Below are 17,402 nucleotides of genomic sequence, written 5' to 3' on the forward strand. Positions count from 1 at the left end.
TGACTGGGAAGAAATGCATGGGAACTTTCTGGATTGATGACAATGTTCTGTACCTTATAGAGGTGTGGGTTGCACAGGTATAGGTCTGTCTGGAAAAAGTCCAGCCATTGTTATTATAACGAGGACAGTTTGCACGATATTCATGTAACCTGACAGCCAAGGAGAGTGGATTGTAATGTGCATGTGTGAACAATGAGGACTTCACTATACTGTACTAGTCAATGGGGGTGGTAGAAGCCATTGAGCAAGCACGTGTACTGTGTGGCCAACACATTTAAAATGACTGAGCGAGTACAGCAACAAATTTTGTGTTAAGCTTGAATATTCCTCCATGGAAACTATTTGGATGAATCAGAAGGCCACAGCTATAGGCAACTGATGATTGGCAGCTTGATCACAACAATGCGCCTGTTAATGCATCACATCTTATGCATGGTTTTTTGGTGAAACATCAAATCACCCACGTGACTCAGCCCCCCTACAGCACAGATTTGGCCCCCTGCAAATTCTGGCTTTTCCCAAAACTATAATAACCTTTGAGGGGAACTGAATGGTTATTGCCCTGCAGAACAACATGCCCAAGTTTTATTGTGACTACTGTGATACATACCTCATCCATGACCCTCCATCTGTGAGAGACACAGACTGCAGTGGTAGGAAACACAAAGAGGATGTGAAAGGCTACTCTCAGAAATGGATGGAAGAGCAGGCTCAGAGAGTGATTGTCAAAACAACTGCAGCATTTCAGCAAGGAAAGATACCTCCTACTCCGTTCTCTGCTCCTCCTTCAGGGGCAATGATTCCACCTCCCCCCAGTCTTTGTGGTCCTCCTTGCCCTGGCATGATGCCAGCACTCCATATGGGAGGCCCTCCCATGATGCCAATGATGGGTCCTCCTCCTCTTGGGATGATGCCATTGAGACCTGCTCCTGGAACAAGGCCACCTATAGGAGGGCACATGCCAAAGATGCCTGGGCCCCCACTGATGAGATCTCCTGCCTGTACCATGATGGTGCCCACTCGGCTAGGAATGACTTAACTAGACAGATAAGGAGAGAGGGGAGCCTCTTTATGTCAGTTTTATATTACTTGTTCTACTTCACCAGGACATCGTGGTGTTGTGACTCTGGGTGTTTTCTAACAGTGTGACAAGAAGACTCACTCCCTCTTCCTATCAAAGAGAGAGCAGTTTTGGAGGGGAGTAGTGGGACAAAAACAAATTTTCATTTGTATTGTGAAATGTGAAAATAAAACTATAAACTCTGTTAGCTAAAGATGTGTCCCCTTTTTCTCCCCTCTGTATTTGTTAATTACAAAAGAGATGAACTACTTCAAAAAATAAAATAAAATCACCTTTGAGGGGGAAGAGCATGCATATAATGGAGTAAAAATAGCCTCTTCATTAAATGGTGTTGGGAGCACTGGACTGGTACATGCCAAAAAAAGAAAAAAAAGAAAAAGAAACTAGATGATCAACTTACACCATGTACCAGAATAAACTCAAAATGGAGAAAAGACTTAAATATAAGTCATGACACCATAAAAGTCCTAGAGAAGAACATAGGCAGGAAAATTGCAGATATCCCATGTAGCAATATTTTTGCTGATATATCTCCTAGGGCAAGGGAAATAAAGGAAAAACTAAACAAATGGGACTACATCAAATTAAAAATCTTCTGCACAGTTAAAGAAATCTACATGAAAATGAAAAGGGAACTGATTGTATGGAAGAACATATTTACCAATGATACCTCAGACAAGGGTTTGATTTCAAAGTATGTAAAGAACTCACATGATTTCACTCCAGGAAGACAAATAATCCAATTAAAAAACCAGACAAGGGCCCTGGCTGGTGTAGCTCAGTGGACTGAGCGTAGGCCTGCGAACCACACGATCGTGGTTCGATTCTCAGTCGGGGCACATGCCTGGGTTGCAGGCAAGTTCCTAGCAAGGGACTATGAGAGGCAACCATACATTGATATTTCTCTCCTTCTCTCCTTCCCTTCCCCTCTAAGGATAAATAAATAAAATCTTAAAAAAAAAAACAGACAAGGACCTGAATAGACACTTCTCTAAGGAGAATATACAGAGGGCCCACAAACATATGAAGAGACGCTCAATGTCAATAGCCATGAGAGAGATGCAAATTATTTTTTAAAGATTTTATTTTTAGAGAGAGAGAAAGAAAGGAAGAAAAACATCAATGTGTGGTTGCCTCTAGCACACCCCTAACTAGGGATCTGGCCTACAACCCAGACATGTGCCCTGACTGGAAATTGAACCAGCAACCACTTGGTTCACAGGCTGGCACACAATCCACTGAGCCACACCAGCAAGGGCAAGAGATGCAAATTAAAACCACAATCAGATATCACCTCACACGTGCCAGAATGGCATCATTAATTAATCACCAAGCAACAAGTGTTGGCAAGGTTGCGGAGAAAAGGGAAACCTAGTGTAGTGGTGGTGGGAATGCAAACTAGTACAGTCACTGTGGAAAACAGTATGGAATTTCCTCAGAAAACTATAAATGGATCTGCCTTTTGACCCAGTGATTCCACTGCTGGGAATATACCATAAGAATCTCGAATCATCAATTCAAAAGAGCTTATGCACCCCTATATTCATAGCAGCACAATTTACAATAGCCAAGTGCTGGAAGCAACCTAAGTGCCCTTCAGTAAGTGAGTGGGTCACAAAACTATGGTACATTTACACAATGGAATACCACACAGAAGAAGCAAAGAAGGAACTCCTACCCTTTGAGACATCGTGGGTGGAACTGGAGAGCATTATGCTAAGTGAAATAAGCCAGGTGGTGAAAGAGAAATACCATATGATCTCACCTATAAGTGGAACCTAATGAATAAAGTAAACTAATGAGCAAAATAGAACCAGAGGCATGGAAACATGAAACAGACTGACAGGGACCAAAGGGGAGAGGGATAATGGTGGAAAGAAGGCAAAAGGACTAGTCAGAGAATACATATGAATGACCCATGGACATGGACAAGGGGGTTGGGACTGACTGCGGGAGCAGGTGGTGGGCTGAGTGGAGAAGTGCAAAGGGAGGGAAATTGGAACAACTGTAATAGAATAATATAAAAATAAAAAATAAAATAAAATAAAATAAAACCACCTTTGAAAGGGAAGAGATTTTAGACTGTCACTGAGACTCAGGAAAATACGATGGAGCAGCTGATAGCAACTGGGAGATCTGTGTGAGGTCCCAAGGTGCCTACTTTGAATGGGACTGAGGCACCACTGTCCTCTGTACGATATTTCCTGTATCTTGTATCTTCTTCAATAAATGTCTCTATTTTTGATAGTACATGGCTGGTTACTTTCTGGACAGACCTCCTACAGTATCAAAACATATGAAATTATACTCTTTATTTTGCTTCTCTAAACACTTTATTTTTAATATATTTTATTGATTATGCCATTGCAGTTGTCCCATTTCCCCCCCTTCATTCACCTCCACCATGCACACCCCCTCCAATCCACATTCCCCCCTTCAGTTCATGACCATATGTCATAAGCTCTTTAGCTTCTGCATTTCTCACACTACTCTTGTCCTCCCCCCGTCTATGTTCTCCCTACCGTCTATGCTGATTATTCTCTGTACCTTCTCCCCCCTTCTCCTCCTCCCACTTCCCTGTTGCTAACCCTCCATGTGATCTCCATCTCTATGGTTCCACTACTGATCTAGCTGTCCTCTTAGTTTGCTTTTGTTTTAGGTGTGGTTGTTAATAACTGTGAGTTTGCTGTCTTTTCACTGTTCATATTTTTTATCTTCTTTTTCTTAGATGAGTCCCTTTAACATTTCATATAATAAGGGCTTGGTGATGATGAACTCCTTGAATTTGACCTTCTCTGAGAAGCGCTTTATCTGCCCTTCCATTCTAAATGAAAACTTTGCTGGATGGAGCAATCTTGGATATAGGTCCTCGCCTTTCAGGACTTGGAATACTTCTTCGTAGCCCTTTCTGGCCTGTAAGGTCTCTTTTGAGAAATCAGCTGACAGTCTGATGGGAACTCCTTTGTAGATGAGTGCCCCCTTATCTTTTGCTGCTTCTAGGATTCTCTCCTTCATTTTAATCTTGGCTAATGCAATTATGATGTGCCTTGGTGTGTTCCTTCTTGGGTCCAACTTCTTTGGGACTCTCTGAGCTTCCTGGATTTCTTGGAAGTCTATTTCCTTTGCCAGACTGGGGAAGTTCTCCTTCATTATTTGTTCAATTAAGTTTTCCACTTGTTGCTCTTCCTCTTCCCCTTCTGGTACCCCTATAATTTGGATGTTGGAATGTTTAAAGATGTCCTGGCGGTTCCTAAGCCTGTCCTTATTTTTGTGAATTCTTGTTTCTTCATTCTTTTCTGTTTGATTGTTTCTTTCTTCCTTCTGGTCCACTCCATTGATGTGAGTCCCAATTTTCTTTCCATCACTATTGGTTCCCTGTGCATTTTCTTTTATTTCACTTAGTGTAGCCTTCATTTGTTCATCTAATTTGGGACCAAAATCAACCAGTTCTGTGAACATCCTGATCACCAGTGTTTTGAACTGTGCATCTGATAGGTTGGCTATCTCTTGGTTGCTTAAAAGTATTGGCTCTGGGGCTTTGAGCTGTTCTTCCATTTGAGCCACAATGTTTTGGTCAGATCTTGCCTGTTACATGTGAGGGGCGGAGCCTTAGGTGTTTGTCAGGGTTGGGCAACACACCCTGGCTGGGTTGTGATGCTGTATGTGAGGAGGGGGTCAGAGAGGGAACAGTGGCGCTTGTTTCCCTCTTGGATTTCAGTCCCCTTGCCCGCTTCCCAGAAGCAAACTTGGCCCTTCGGGTGCTGTTTTCTGGGCGGGGGGGGGGGGGGAGCGTACATNAGTCAGGGGGGGGGGGGGGAGCGTACATTCTAGGACCCTGTGGATCTCTCCAACAAACTCTCCCCTGAGGCTGGGAGTTTCTCCTGGAACCTCAACCCCCGCAAGTTTCGTCAATCAGTGCTTTTAGGCTTTATTTCCCTTTGCTGGGGCCCTGGGTTGCACAGTCTGTCTCACTACCCATTTTTGCCTGGTTTATCTGGGTGCAAATGTGTGTCCACTGTCAGCCAGTGGCCTTGCACACCTCACTGGGTCTGCCCATTGCCACCCCGCTACCGGGGTCTACAAGCCGCAGCCTTTTCCTGCCACGACCCCTCTTCACTGACCGCTGACTCTGTCCCTCTCACTTGTCCGGATGAATGGTTCATTGTTGGCCTTCCATACCGTTCAATTTTCTGTCTGTTCTGGTTGTGTTTTTGTTTCTAAAATCTTTGTTGTCCTTAAACTTGGTTGTGCGAGGAGGCACAGTATTTCCATCTACGCCTCCATCTTGGCCGGAAGTCCTGAAATTATACTTTTAAGATAAGCACATTTCATTATACGGATATTTTATTTAGAAGTTGTCAAAACATATACTGAACTCTAGTTAATGGCATGCGTGTAGAAGAGTTTAAGGGGATGTGCACAGATATCTAATTTTGAAATGCATAAAAATAAGATGGCTTCATGGAGGGATAGAGGGATGAATAGATATGTGTGACAAAGCAGGTATAGTAAAACACTAATTGTAGAATCTAGATGGTGGATCTATGAGTATTCAGGGTATGATTTCTTTAATTTTTTGAATATTTGAAACTGTCCATAGTAAAATGTCAGGAAAGAGGACAGGGTGTGAATCAATATCTCTGCTATCTTCACAGCCACTGCCCTGGTTTAGACCTCATTTCATCTTACTGGAATCTGGCAACCTTCCTTACACAGGTCTTCACACTAATCCACTTCTCTTGGCCCAACATAAGGATTACCAGAAAACATTTTGAAACATACATCGAACCTCTGTGATTGGGTCCCTGCCAACCTTTTCAGCTTCACCCTCCAACACTGGCTGTCTTACTCTATCCTGTGCACCAGCCCAATTTGAGGGCTTGTAGTTCCACCCACACACAGGCTGCTTCAACTTTCTACTTTTGCTTATGCTGCTCCTTTTGTTTTGAATGCTCGATTCCAACACATCCTCTGTCTTCCTTTTCCTGGTGAATGTCCTTTAGTATTCAAGTGTTGCTTCTTCGTAGAAGTCTTTTCTGCTCCTCAGACAGGGTCTGGTCGCCTTCTCTCATGCTTCCACAGCACCCCATACTTATTTGTAACAGTACAGCAGGTATTCAAATAATGTTCATTTCAATGTCGTTTCATTATAATGCTGATGAGATGTTCTAGGAACTTTTGTTTTTATTCATTAGCCTATAGTAAAATTTGTTTACTTATACTTAATTTTGCTGAATGTTACAGAACCTAGCAACAATGTTGTGAGGACTTACTATATTTATCCCAGCATGCTGTACTTGGGTTTCCATGTCTGAGCACTAAACTACATGCTCCTTGAGGATCAAGCCCTCCAATGGAATACACAGGGCCTGACACAAAGAGGCTTTGATAAACCACTGTAAAATTGAACCAGTGGGGGAAAAATTGAACCAATGATATTGAACTGGCATAGATGATGTTCTGGCACCTTCCAGCAACTTTTGGTCACAGATTTAGTTGTACCTCTTCTCTACAGGAGTGTAAGGCTCACCACACCTGTTGAGTCAGCCATCTGTGTCCTTCAGACACTTTCCTCACAAAGCCAAGTCAATATCCTGTCCCAGTTTGAAATATTCTCCCCATTCCTTTAAAGGCTTACTTTCTCTGTAGCCTTTATGAGATTACAGGCCTTGTTGGGCAAATATTAATTGAGAAAAATTAAAATAGACTCACTGATGACCTGAGTGCCACACATTGAAGTTCTTTAAGACAGTAGAGGCCTGGCTGGTGTAGCTCAGTGGATTGAGTGCGGGCCTGCGAGCCAGAGGATCGCGGTTCGATTCCCAGTCAGGGCACATGCCTGGTTTGCAGGCCAGTTCCTAGCAGGGGATGCATGAGAGGCAACCATACATTGATGTTTCTCTCCCTCTCTCCTTCCCTTCCCCTCTAAAGATAAATAAATTTAATTTTTAAAAATTTTAAAAAGACAGTAGATACCCAATGAAGCTATGAGGTAGGGAGTATGTCTTCATTTCACAGATAACTGAGTCAAGAAAATATGAAGTAGCCAGCTCAAGACTACATAGGTGTCAGAACTGACACTGAATCATTGGTCTTCTCAACTCCCAGACACATCCTTTTTCAATCGCCACCCAATGTCTCCAGATTGGGCCAGGTTCTGGAAAGCCTTGAAAGCCAGAAGATACAATAAAGCAGTGAGAAGCCTTAGATGTTCTTAAGCAGGAAGGAGTGATGAAGACAGGACTTTGGGAAGATAACCTCGAAAGGCTACATATGTGGAATGGAATGGAATAAAATGCAAGGGAGGCTTGGCAGACTCCTAAAGATAATATAAAATTGGTATTGCGTGTCCCTTGCCACATTCATTGGTGAGTGTTGGCATTACGTTGTTGTCCTTTGAGGAAATAGAGGGTCTGGAAAGGTGAGCTATTTTGAGAGTTAAAAGCTTGAAAAGGGGACAGAGGAGTGTAATTTTTGTCTCTTGGGTTGTATGAATGGCCAACTCCATGGTTCTACCTCCTGGAAATGGCCTGGGGTTTCCACCCTTTATGAGATATAGAAATCCAGAAAAACGTCAGAACTGGAGAGTTAGGTGAAGGCTTCTTTAGGGAAGTGGCATTGAATGGGACATTAGATGACATGGTGCCCCCCTCATCCTTCCTTCAGTAACTTCCTCACTGGTCTCCCCGGCTCAATCTCTCTCCCTCCTAATCCACTACTTTCACTGGCAAAAGGCTGTTTTTAAAAGCAAGTTGGATCGTGCCATTTTCTGCTTAAAACCCTTTAATGGTTCTCTGTCATTCATGGGCTACACTTAAGTAGCCCATGTCCTACTAAATTACTTGTCCTATATACACATGGGTTTTCCTCCACCCCAAAGTTTTATTTTTTATTTATTTTATTTTATTAATTATGCTATTACAGTTGTCCCATTTCCCTCTTCACTCTCCTCCACCCTGCACACCCCCACCCACCCACATTCCCCCCTTTAGTTCATGTTCATGTGTCTTAAGTTCTTTAGCTTCTACATTTCCCATACCATGCTTGCCCTCCCCGTCTATTTTCTCTGCCCCAAAGTTTTAAATTAATGCTATTGCCTGGCTTGGAATACTCTTCCCACTGTTCTGTGCTTGATTGGGTAATTTCTTTTCACCCTTCAGCTCAGACATGATCCCTAACAGGAAGCCTCACTGAATTCCCTGCTTCCCAGGGGAGGAATTCAGGAGGAATTCAGATTCCTCACTGAATTCCCTGACTAGCATCCCATGCACAGCTCTGACACCACACTGGCCCATATGATGCTCTTCTCCTTCACTCAACTTACTGGGGGGCAAGTGCACTTCAGTCAACTGGGCACAAACAGGGTCCTGGTAGAAAGAGAGAGGCCTGTGTACTTGAGGCAGGGAACACTCCGTAAACAAGTAGAAATGTGGAATCTATACACAGGACAGAGTTAGAGGACTCAGTTTTGGAATCAATAGCATCCAGGGGTGATTCATTCTCCAATACTTGCTGTCTTCTAGAGTCATAGTTGAAATAATCCCACCTGGCAAATGTGGTAACTGAGACCTGGACAAATAATTTCCCCCAAACTACTTGTTTGGTTATTGAGAAGGTGAGCTCTTAATGCCGAGCCCTGTGTGCACTTTTCTACTCCATATTGGAAAGATGGAAGATTGAAGTTTGGTGTCCTTGTTCTTCTTCCAGTTTTTATAATTTTTAAATTCATTTTTAGTTTTAGAGAGAGGAAGGGGAGAGAAAAAGAGAGGGAGGGAAACAGTGACCAGCTGCCTTCCAAAGGGCCCCGACTGGGGACTGAACCTGCAACCCAGATATGTGCCCTGACCAACTGGTGACTTTTCACTTTGCAGGACAATGCCCAACAAACAGCCACACCAGTCAGGGCTCTCCTTCCAATTTTTAGATAGGGGCCTCTTATGTGTTAGCCCCTCCTGCCTGGGTGAGGAGTAAGGTCACCATGACTCTAGCTTATCCTCTAAACTGAGGCTGGTGACTGTGCTTTGGTCTCTCACTGGGGGGAGGAGTGGTGAGAGCTGGTGATGAAGAGAACCCAGCCCACCATTCTTGCAAGGGCTGAAATCCCTCCCCGCTTTCCTGTTGCCTTTTTAGCAGGAGACAGTTCCCCTACCCAAGACAAGAACCTTCTATATCCAAGCCCTGCCTAGTGGCAAGATTCAGATTGGGAGGGTTGTAGGTCATTTAGCCAGTAGGTGTCAGGCCCAGATAGCCTCACCGCAGACCCACAAAAGCAGAATCTCCAGGATGAAGAAATCCTGATTGGGTTCAAACTCCTTTTACAGTGACCTTCAGACAGTAAGCAGCCGTTCCCTGGGTCACACAGAGTCAGGGTGGTGTCATTTGGGAACTGAGCCTCCCAACACCACGCCAGGGCTTTCCTCAGGACACAACTCTCAATGGTACATCCTGCATAAAACAGGTGCTCAATACACACCTGTTGGGTCAGTGAATTACAGAACATTTTCTAACATGGTGAGGAGAAAGAACATGAGTTTTGAAGTCAACCAGATCCTGCTGTGAAAAACCACTAACAAGCTTCAGCCTCCTTCACTGTAAAGTAGGCCATTAACCATCTCCCAGAATTGTCACTGAGGATTAAATGAAATATCCCAATTGAAACCCCTAGCCCAATGCCCAGCACAGTGAAGGCACTTAATAAGTGGTAGTGGGTATCAGTGAGATGTGGTAGAACTGTGATAAGAACAGACTTTGAAACCAGGCTGGCTCCACAACTTATGATATATGATGGGGGTTTTTGCCTCTCTTTCCTCATCAGTAGGATGAGTATGTTGGTGAGGATTAAATACATCTCTCTCTCTCTCTCTCTCTCTCTCTCTCTCTCTATATATATATATATATATATATATATATATATATATATATATATGTGTGTGTGTGTGTGTGTGTGTGTGTGTGTGTGTGTGTATCACTAAGAGCAGGACCTAGGATGATATGTTAGCTCTAATAATTATATTCTACCCCTTACACTGGCCCTAAACACAGTAAGTTCAGCCTGGAGCAGTGAGAGAAAGGGAGAACTGAAAACTGCCCATTCGCACAAAAAAGATACTGGTGTCACCGCTAAAAACTGCCCATGGAAGGTACGGAAAGCCTCCCCAACAAACTAGTTAGGCCCCTTTGAATTGTTTCACCCTTTCTTTTCTGCTCACTGTCCTTCAGAATATTTGTTTGTGGTGTGTGAACTAGGTCTCTCATGAGGGCAGGGAGCTTGTCTTCACCCCTCCTCAATTACACAGTTGGGCACCAGCGAAGTGCTGATTTGATGAGAGGGAGAGTCAGAGAGGAAGTAAAGGGAAGGTGACATTCCTGAACCCATCCCCCCACCACCACTGCTGCTGCCGCCGCCGCCGCCACCACCACCACCACCACCACCACCACAAAAAAAACAAGCAAAGCAATTGCCAAGATAAATCACTTTTATCTCTATAGGAAAGGGAGGACCTAAAAAAAAATATAAATTACATTAGTAACACAACATAAGAAAAAAACGGTCGGGGGGGGGGGACCAAGAGAAGTCTGTAGGATGCTATTCTAACCTGTTTATAAAAAGGCCCTGCATCAGAAATTCACAATCCTACCCACTTCTAAAAATATATTTAAACATGTACAGAAGCAGTGGGCTTGTTTTTAAATTGTTTGCTTTTTTGTAAAAATATATTAAAGGTGAATAGAAATCCTCTCTCCCTGCCCCTATCCAACTCCCAGCTCTGTGCTGGGGATAGGAGACCAGAGGTAACTCACCATGTTCTAAACCTTGGTTACTACCACTCCTAACCCCTCCCCAACTCACTTCACTTAGAACCTGAAACATTAAAAAAGAAAAAGCACACTAGCCTCTTTGGAAAAGCATAACTCTGAGGGTAAACTTGCTTTTCATTTGAAACACAAAACAACAAACAGGAAGCTCGGAGAGTTCAACTAAACTAAATGGAAACCCCGACAATTGGAGGTTGGGTTTCAGCTCCACAGAAACTTCTAACAAAGAAACAGAGGGGAAAGAGGCCTGGAACTAGGGGGATTTGCTAGCAATTAGCTGCCTTTGAAAGATCAAGGGGTGGGGGGTTGTTAATGGGCAGAAGGGCTGGGGTCCTGGTCTTGGTTATAGCGGTCAGGGCCTCATCAGGCAGTGGCTACACAGGGACACAGGCTGCCCCCTTCCCTCCCCTCATCACCCTCTGCTGCCTTGAAATCTCCAAGAAAAGCAAAGCTGGGTGGAAACACAGAGGAGGGGAGTGGGGACCTCACGCGCTAAGGGGGAGGTAGCCAGGCTTTTTGCCTTTGGTGTAACTAGATGGAGGACTGCTTGGCCCCTGGGGTATCCAAGATAGAAAAAGCAAATGGGGCTAGTGGACCCCTGATTCTAAGGAAGGAGAATAGATGTGGGCTGTGGAGAAAAGATGGACTGGAGACACAAAGTCGACAAGGAAAGTCACAAATTTCCTGTGGCCTGCATTCTAGCTGTTAAGTTCCCCAGAAGCACTGGGTAAACTGGGGTGAGGTCGGAGTGGGGTAAAGGGTAAGGAGGCACTCCGCTGGGGCAGTGCCAAAGTAGAGGGAGGGGGACATTCTCCATCCAGTCCAGGTTGCCAGGGAGGTATGGTAGGTGAAGGTGGAGGGAGCTGGGGGAAGGAGAGGGACAGCGGTGGGCACTGTTGGGACAACAGACGTCCACAAAGGGAAGAGGGGAAGGGAGGATCAGACGATCGGCTCCTTTACAGCTGAGGGCCCCCTCTCCCAGGCTCCAGCTCCGGAGTGGCCCTCTGCACTCTGCTTGAGCATTGACCTGACGTCTGGGAGTGCAGAGGCCCTGGAGTGAGGTTTGTGAGTTCTGTGGTCTTCAGATCAAGACATCAGGTGGGGAAAGAAGCAAGGAGGCTCCCGATGGAGAACCCAGGGCTGAGCTGCCCTGGCACATCCTCCCTGGAAGGTCCACACTGTGCTCTGTGGTACAGGTGAAGAGAGCAGGCCGTGGAATCCCACGCTACCTGCTTCAGTGACGGGTGTTTTCGGGCCTTTAGGAGATGATATTTCACCTGCTGGGCCACAGCCACGTGGATAATGTTCCGCAGGACCTCAAAATCCAGGCAAATCCCTGGAGTTCAGGCTGAGATGGGGGCTTCATCTACAGCCACCTAAAAGTAGCTCCCCCCAATGAGCTACAAAGTCATGGTCAAAGGCTTAGGTGTCAATCCTCTCCCCATCTTGAGAAGTGACAGGAATCTCTCCTGTTCCCAAGGTGCGTGAAGTCAGCCCATGACCTTTCTAGGCTACCTCTGGAAATGGCCCAGGGCGGGGCAGTAAGGAGACTCTGGGCCCTCCTCTTTATTTCCATAAACCATTTGGCAAGAAAGGGCAGAGGCCAACCCCTTCTCCCAGGAACGAGTCTCCAGTGGGAAATATCCACTGGGCTGGGGGAAGGAAGGGAAAGGAAGAATGGACAGAGGTGGGCGGGCTTCTGGGGTTGTGGGAAGTGTTGCGAGCTGGGCCTCCCACTTCATGGCCAGGGAAATACCTACAGGCCCAGGCTCTTCTCTTGCCTCTCCTCATCCTGCCTTGTGGCTCCAGGTGGGGGCGAGACTAATGGAACAACAAGGCTGGTGAAAGGGAAATGGGTTGGAGCAGCAGAAAAGAGGGTTCTAGTCAGCTTGAAACCTTTCCCGTTCACCTGTTACTCAGAGGTATGGAGAAGGAAGGCAAAATGCTCTAGTGGAAGTAGGGGGGGGTGTGTTGGAGGAGTCAGTGAAGAGGCCCGTTGGGGAGTCCCTGCCTTTGGTCAGTTCCAGGAAAGCAGGACAATGTGCCTCAGCACCTTGTTCAGGGCAGACAGGATCCAGGAGTGCCCCGAGAGTTGATAATGGAGAAGGCAGTGGGGGTGTAGGGGTGAGGTGCAGGATACAAGGGAGCTCACAGAAGTAGTTTGCCATTTCTGTGGATTTTCAGGATGCGGCCGAGTCTCTGCTTTGCTGTGGCCAGGCCCTTTTTGGGACGCTTTCCTGTGGGGCAATGAAGAGGTAAGCAAACGCTATGGCAAGCGCTCCAGCAGCAACTCCAGCATCAACTGTCCTCAGACCACCCCCCCTGACTCTGTTGCTCTGTCCAGAGTTTCCCCGTCCTCGTATCTGGCTTCAGGCCCATCTAGGGCGAGAGGCACTCCGTAACTATTTCCATCCAAAACCACATGTGTTGGCTCTTTTTCCTACGACCTCCTGCAGCAGCTACAGACTCCCTGGTTAGTCTGTCTGGTTCCTTTTCCCCACTGATTTCTTTGGTGCAATCATTTCCCTTCCTAAATTCTTCAGGGAGATGACTGTGCCTACCTGTCCTCTTACCCTTTCCTTCAGTATCAGATGAGTACCTGGTGAGTGGCTATCTCAATGTCCCTCAAGTTGCCACCTCCAGAGCCTTATTTAATTCAAAACCCCCATCATCATCACCCCAATGCCACACCAACCTCATCTCCTTGAGCTATGTACTCTGGGGACTGGGCTTTGAAGGCAAAAATGAGGAAAAAGAGGGCCTGAGTGCCTGACCCTCGCCTCTTCCCCTCTCCCCACCTCAAATCACTTCCCATGTCCCATGTCCCATGTGACCTTCTCCACCTGTCACCAACTTATCCCCTCCCTCTCTCCATTCCCTCTGCGAGAGCCCTAGCCTCTCTTCAGTGCAGCTTAGATGGTGCACGTGTCTCCTCCTTAGACTTCCCACCTTCAGCCCACCCTCCACTCTGGCCACCAGAAGCATCTTTCTCAACCCACACCTGAGCCTGTCTCTACTTAACACCAGTCAGTGTCTCTTCATAGCCTACGAGATCAAGTCCAAGTACCTTAGCTGCCAGTGTCCCTCCTGTTACTGTCATCTACCCACTGCACTGTGTTTGGAGCTGGTGGACCTAAGTTCCTTCTAAATTCGATGAACACACAGCAACTGTACCTTGTCCTGCTTGATTGCTCTGGGAACCAACTGAAGGGCGCCGCTGGGTCAAAAAGACCCCAGGGGCCATGGGTGTGGTGCTGCGGTTTGCCTGGGCCATGCCGAAGGCATTGGGACGAGCAGTATACTCATGGTCAGCAAGGCTTCCTGAGAGGGCCTCTTGCTTAGGCTCAGGAGGAGGCAGGGGTGAGGAGGAGGTGAGAAGCTGGGGCGCGGTAGCCGGAGTTGGGGCTGGTGCTGCCACACTGGGATTGGACTCTTGAGGGCGAGGCTGTTCTACCTCCTTCAACAAAGGCTTCTTCTTGATATATTTCTTCTTTTGGGCCTTCTGTAGCTCCTGAAACACAAGCCAAGTGGGAGGGGGGAATTCAGGAGTAGAGAAATGAGAATTTCCCAGAAAGGAAACTAGACAATAGTCAGTGTGCTTCTGCAACCCGCCCCCAGCCCGAGTCTAGCAGGGGCATACGTACACACAAACACAAAGGCCTTCCAATACCTGAGATCACCTCTTCGGTACCATCTATCCTTAAGTCACCACTGCCACTAATCAGTACGGTGGCAACAGAAAGAGAAATGAGTTGAGACTTCGGCTTCGGTGCGAACACTGCCAGTTACAAGGTGGATCATGGAAACTTCTAATAACAGTAGCTAAATATATGCCAGGGCTGAGAGGCACGTCATATATGTTATCCTACTTACTCCACAGAGCAGCCCTGAGGAAGAAAATCTCTCAGATTACAGATAAGAAAACTGAGGTGCAGGGAGTAAGCATATTGAGCCCAAAGCCTCATAGCTAAAGAGTTGTTGCATCTAGGATTCAACCAGGCCTATTTAAATACCCACCCTGCATACTTCTCAAAATGGGACATGTGAAGGTAAAAAAAAGTAGTGGTAGGTTTGGAATAACATAAACTTAGATTCAAATCTAGATTTGTCTTCCTAAGTTGGATGACCTTAGCTGAGATACCTTTCTGTATCTCAACTGCTTCATCTGTACAATGGGCAAAATAATATGTTCTCCAGGGTTGTCAGAGAGATCAAATAAAATAATGACATAAAAGTATGTAGCACATAATAAGCACTCAACAAGCAGTAAACTATTACTCTTATCTTCATTTCTCAAAATGGTGTCTCTTCCTCTTACTGGCCTTTTTCTTTTAATAGAGGACTTGACAATCCTTTAGTTCACTGGTCTTAAAACTTGGATCTGGGTGTGGGTAGAGGGATTAATGAAGTTATGTCACTTCTCCCAGTATCTTGGATTCCATCCACCCATTGCTCTATGGATTTAATACCCACTGGGTAGTGGGTATCTATATAGTGGGCATCTGAGGCCCTGAGAACCTGGAAAGGTGAGGCTGAGAGCATATAGCAACTTTACCTTCTGAAATGCTACACAGCCACATAGACCAACTCAGTGATTACATTTCTTTGCCTTCTTTTGGCAACACAGACCTAGTCCTGCCTTTGGCAGATCTGACAGGCTGTGGCTACCATAGGAATTTGCAGGAAATAAGAATAATAATATCAGTAATTCAGGCCAAGTACTAATCTCTAATTTAACTCATTTCATGTCCAAAAGAAGTATTAGAATTATAATCCCATTTTAGGAGAAGAAATCATGGCACCAAGACGTTAGGTCATATTCTCAAGATTACAGGACCAATAAGCAGCAAATCTGGGATTGAGACCCAAGCCATCGTGGCTTCAGAATCTTTTCCCAGCCACGCTGCTATTGCACCCGTAACAGGAACTGCATAGCTGCTCCCATGTCTGTCGTCTGAATCCAGAAATGATCTGTTCACGACTAGATCATGTAGCCTATTTTTCTACCTTTGTTGCCTATTTACTTCTTATATAACTCATCCAGATTCCCCAAAGAAGACTAGACTGTCTTATGACAAGGCCACTTCCACTTTGACATTTCTTTGCTCAAAAGCCTAGCAGGTCTGCATTCAGGTTCAAACTCCCTAGCCTGATTTCATGGTCTTCCACAGTCTGGCCACTTACACCTACCTGACCCATAATGATAATGATGAAAAGCGGCCAGGTGTACAGTAAATGTACTCTGTAGCAGGTGCTGTTCTCAGAGTGTTGACATTACATATATTACCTCATCTAATCCTCAAAATCTATGAGGAAACTGAGGCACAGAGAAATTAAGTCATTTGCTCAATGGTAGAACAAGGATGCAAACTCAGAGAGGCTAGCTCCATAATCAATTTTTTAAATTTTTCTTTATATTACCCTGCTCCTCAGTATGAATCCTCCAATCCAGAAAGGTCTGCTCATTCATTCATTGACTCACTCACTTAATACTGGCTAAACATATGCTTAACATAGTGGGAACACCAAATTAAATTATATCTACCCGCCCAACCCATGACACAATTACAGTTTAATAAGGGCCACAGAAAAGCACACTTATGATCCTAAGTACCATAGGGGAATGTTATGGAAGCACAGAAGGATAGTGAAATAAATTGATGGTGGATGGTGTGAAGGGGTGTCAGGTAAAGCATCTGAGACGAGGGTATGATTCCCAATGGCTAGTGCAAAGGCACGGAAGAATGAGACAGTCTGATACAACGAGTGAACTAGGAGTACCGTAGTGCAACAGTGTGTATGGCTGGTGTAAAGGACATGCACAAGGGGCTGGCAGGAGTTCAGAGAGGAGAGGTGACCAGAGACCAAACCAAGAGGAAGGATCTTGTGTGCTGTATCAAATTATCTTCTCCTGGAATGCTTCCCTGTGCCTTTCAAAAGCTCAGTCTGCAAAACCCCTCCCCAGTTTCAAAACCTCTTCTTTGAGGTCATCCCTGATAACCCAAACAGAAGTGACCTCCTCAGAACATACTAAGAGTACTTATCACACTTTTAATTAACTTATCTGTTTATTTAAAGCAGAACTCCTTTTTTCAAATTACATTTTACATGGCACTAGGATATACATAACAGAGAAAAGTTCTGGTCAAAGAAGAGCCGCCTGGCCTGCTTGGTCTCTGCTGTCTCCGAACAATAACCTTTAGGACACTTGTAAGCAATTCTAGAGTGCCATAGAACATCATATAAAAACATTCATTCTATTAACTTTTATTTAAATAGGATATAATTACTGAATTATATAAAACTTAACAATTTCATTTTATTTAAATAGCAAGGAACATGAAAGTTAGAAGATATGAGTTTGAATCTTGTCTCCTCCATTTACTGGCTGTATTATTCTGGACTAGTCTCTTAAAGAGAGCCTCATTTTCTTCACCTGTAAAATGATGAAAATATCACCTATTGAAAAGTTGTATTGGGAAGATTACATGAGACACTATATATA

At 45.1% G+C, this 17,402-nt stretch overlaps 2 protein-coding genes across 3 annotated transcripts in view; one reads left to right on the forward strand and one right to left on the reverse strand.

Moving 5' to 3' along the window:
- The first annotated feature begins 574 nt into the window (after positions 1-574).
- LOC118997779 (U1 small nuclear ribonucleoprotein C-like) lies at positions 575-1,039 on the forward strand. The gene has a single exon (XM_037061641.1). It carries the CDS (start codon positions 575-577, stop codon positions 1,037-1,039), a length of 465 nt encoding a protein of 154 aa, XP_036917536.1.
- A 9,500-nt stretch (positions 1,040-10,539) lies between these two features.
- Positions 10,540-17,402, reverse strand: part of PHF8 (PHD finger protein 8) — an 88,337-nt gene continuing 81,474 nt past the window's right edge. The window contains exons 20-21 of one of the 2 annotated variants that reach the window (XM_037061654.1): positions 14,072-14,408; positions 10,540-13,134 (exon numbers count right to left, since the gene is read on the reverse strand). In XM_037061654.1, coding sequence (XP_036917549.1) covers positions 13,046-13,134; positions 14,072-14,408 — 426 coding nt within the window. In that variant the 3' untranslated portion in view covers positions 10,540-13,045. Of the gene's footprint in view, positions 13,135-14,071; positions 14,409-14,431; positions 17,334-17,402 lie in introns of those variants that run through there. The other variant, XM_037061656.1, reaches the window with a different exon arrangement.

Source organism: Sturnira hondurensis, unplaced genomic scaffold, assembly GCF_014824575.4.
Source record: "Sturnira hondurensis isolate 20B ecotype Veracruz unplaced genomic scaffold, ASM1482457v3 Scaffold0013511, whole genome shotgun sequence".
NCBI lineage: Eukaryota > Metazoa > Chordata > Mammalia > Chiroptera > Phyllostomidae > Sturnira > Sturnira hondurensis.

What these genes read in the sequence shown, in the direction of transcription:
- LOC118997779 (XM_037061641.1), top strand. Translation starts at nt 575, where the DNA reads ATGCCCAAGTTTTATTGTGACTACTGTGATACATACCTCATCCATGAC.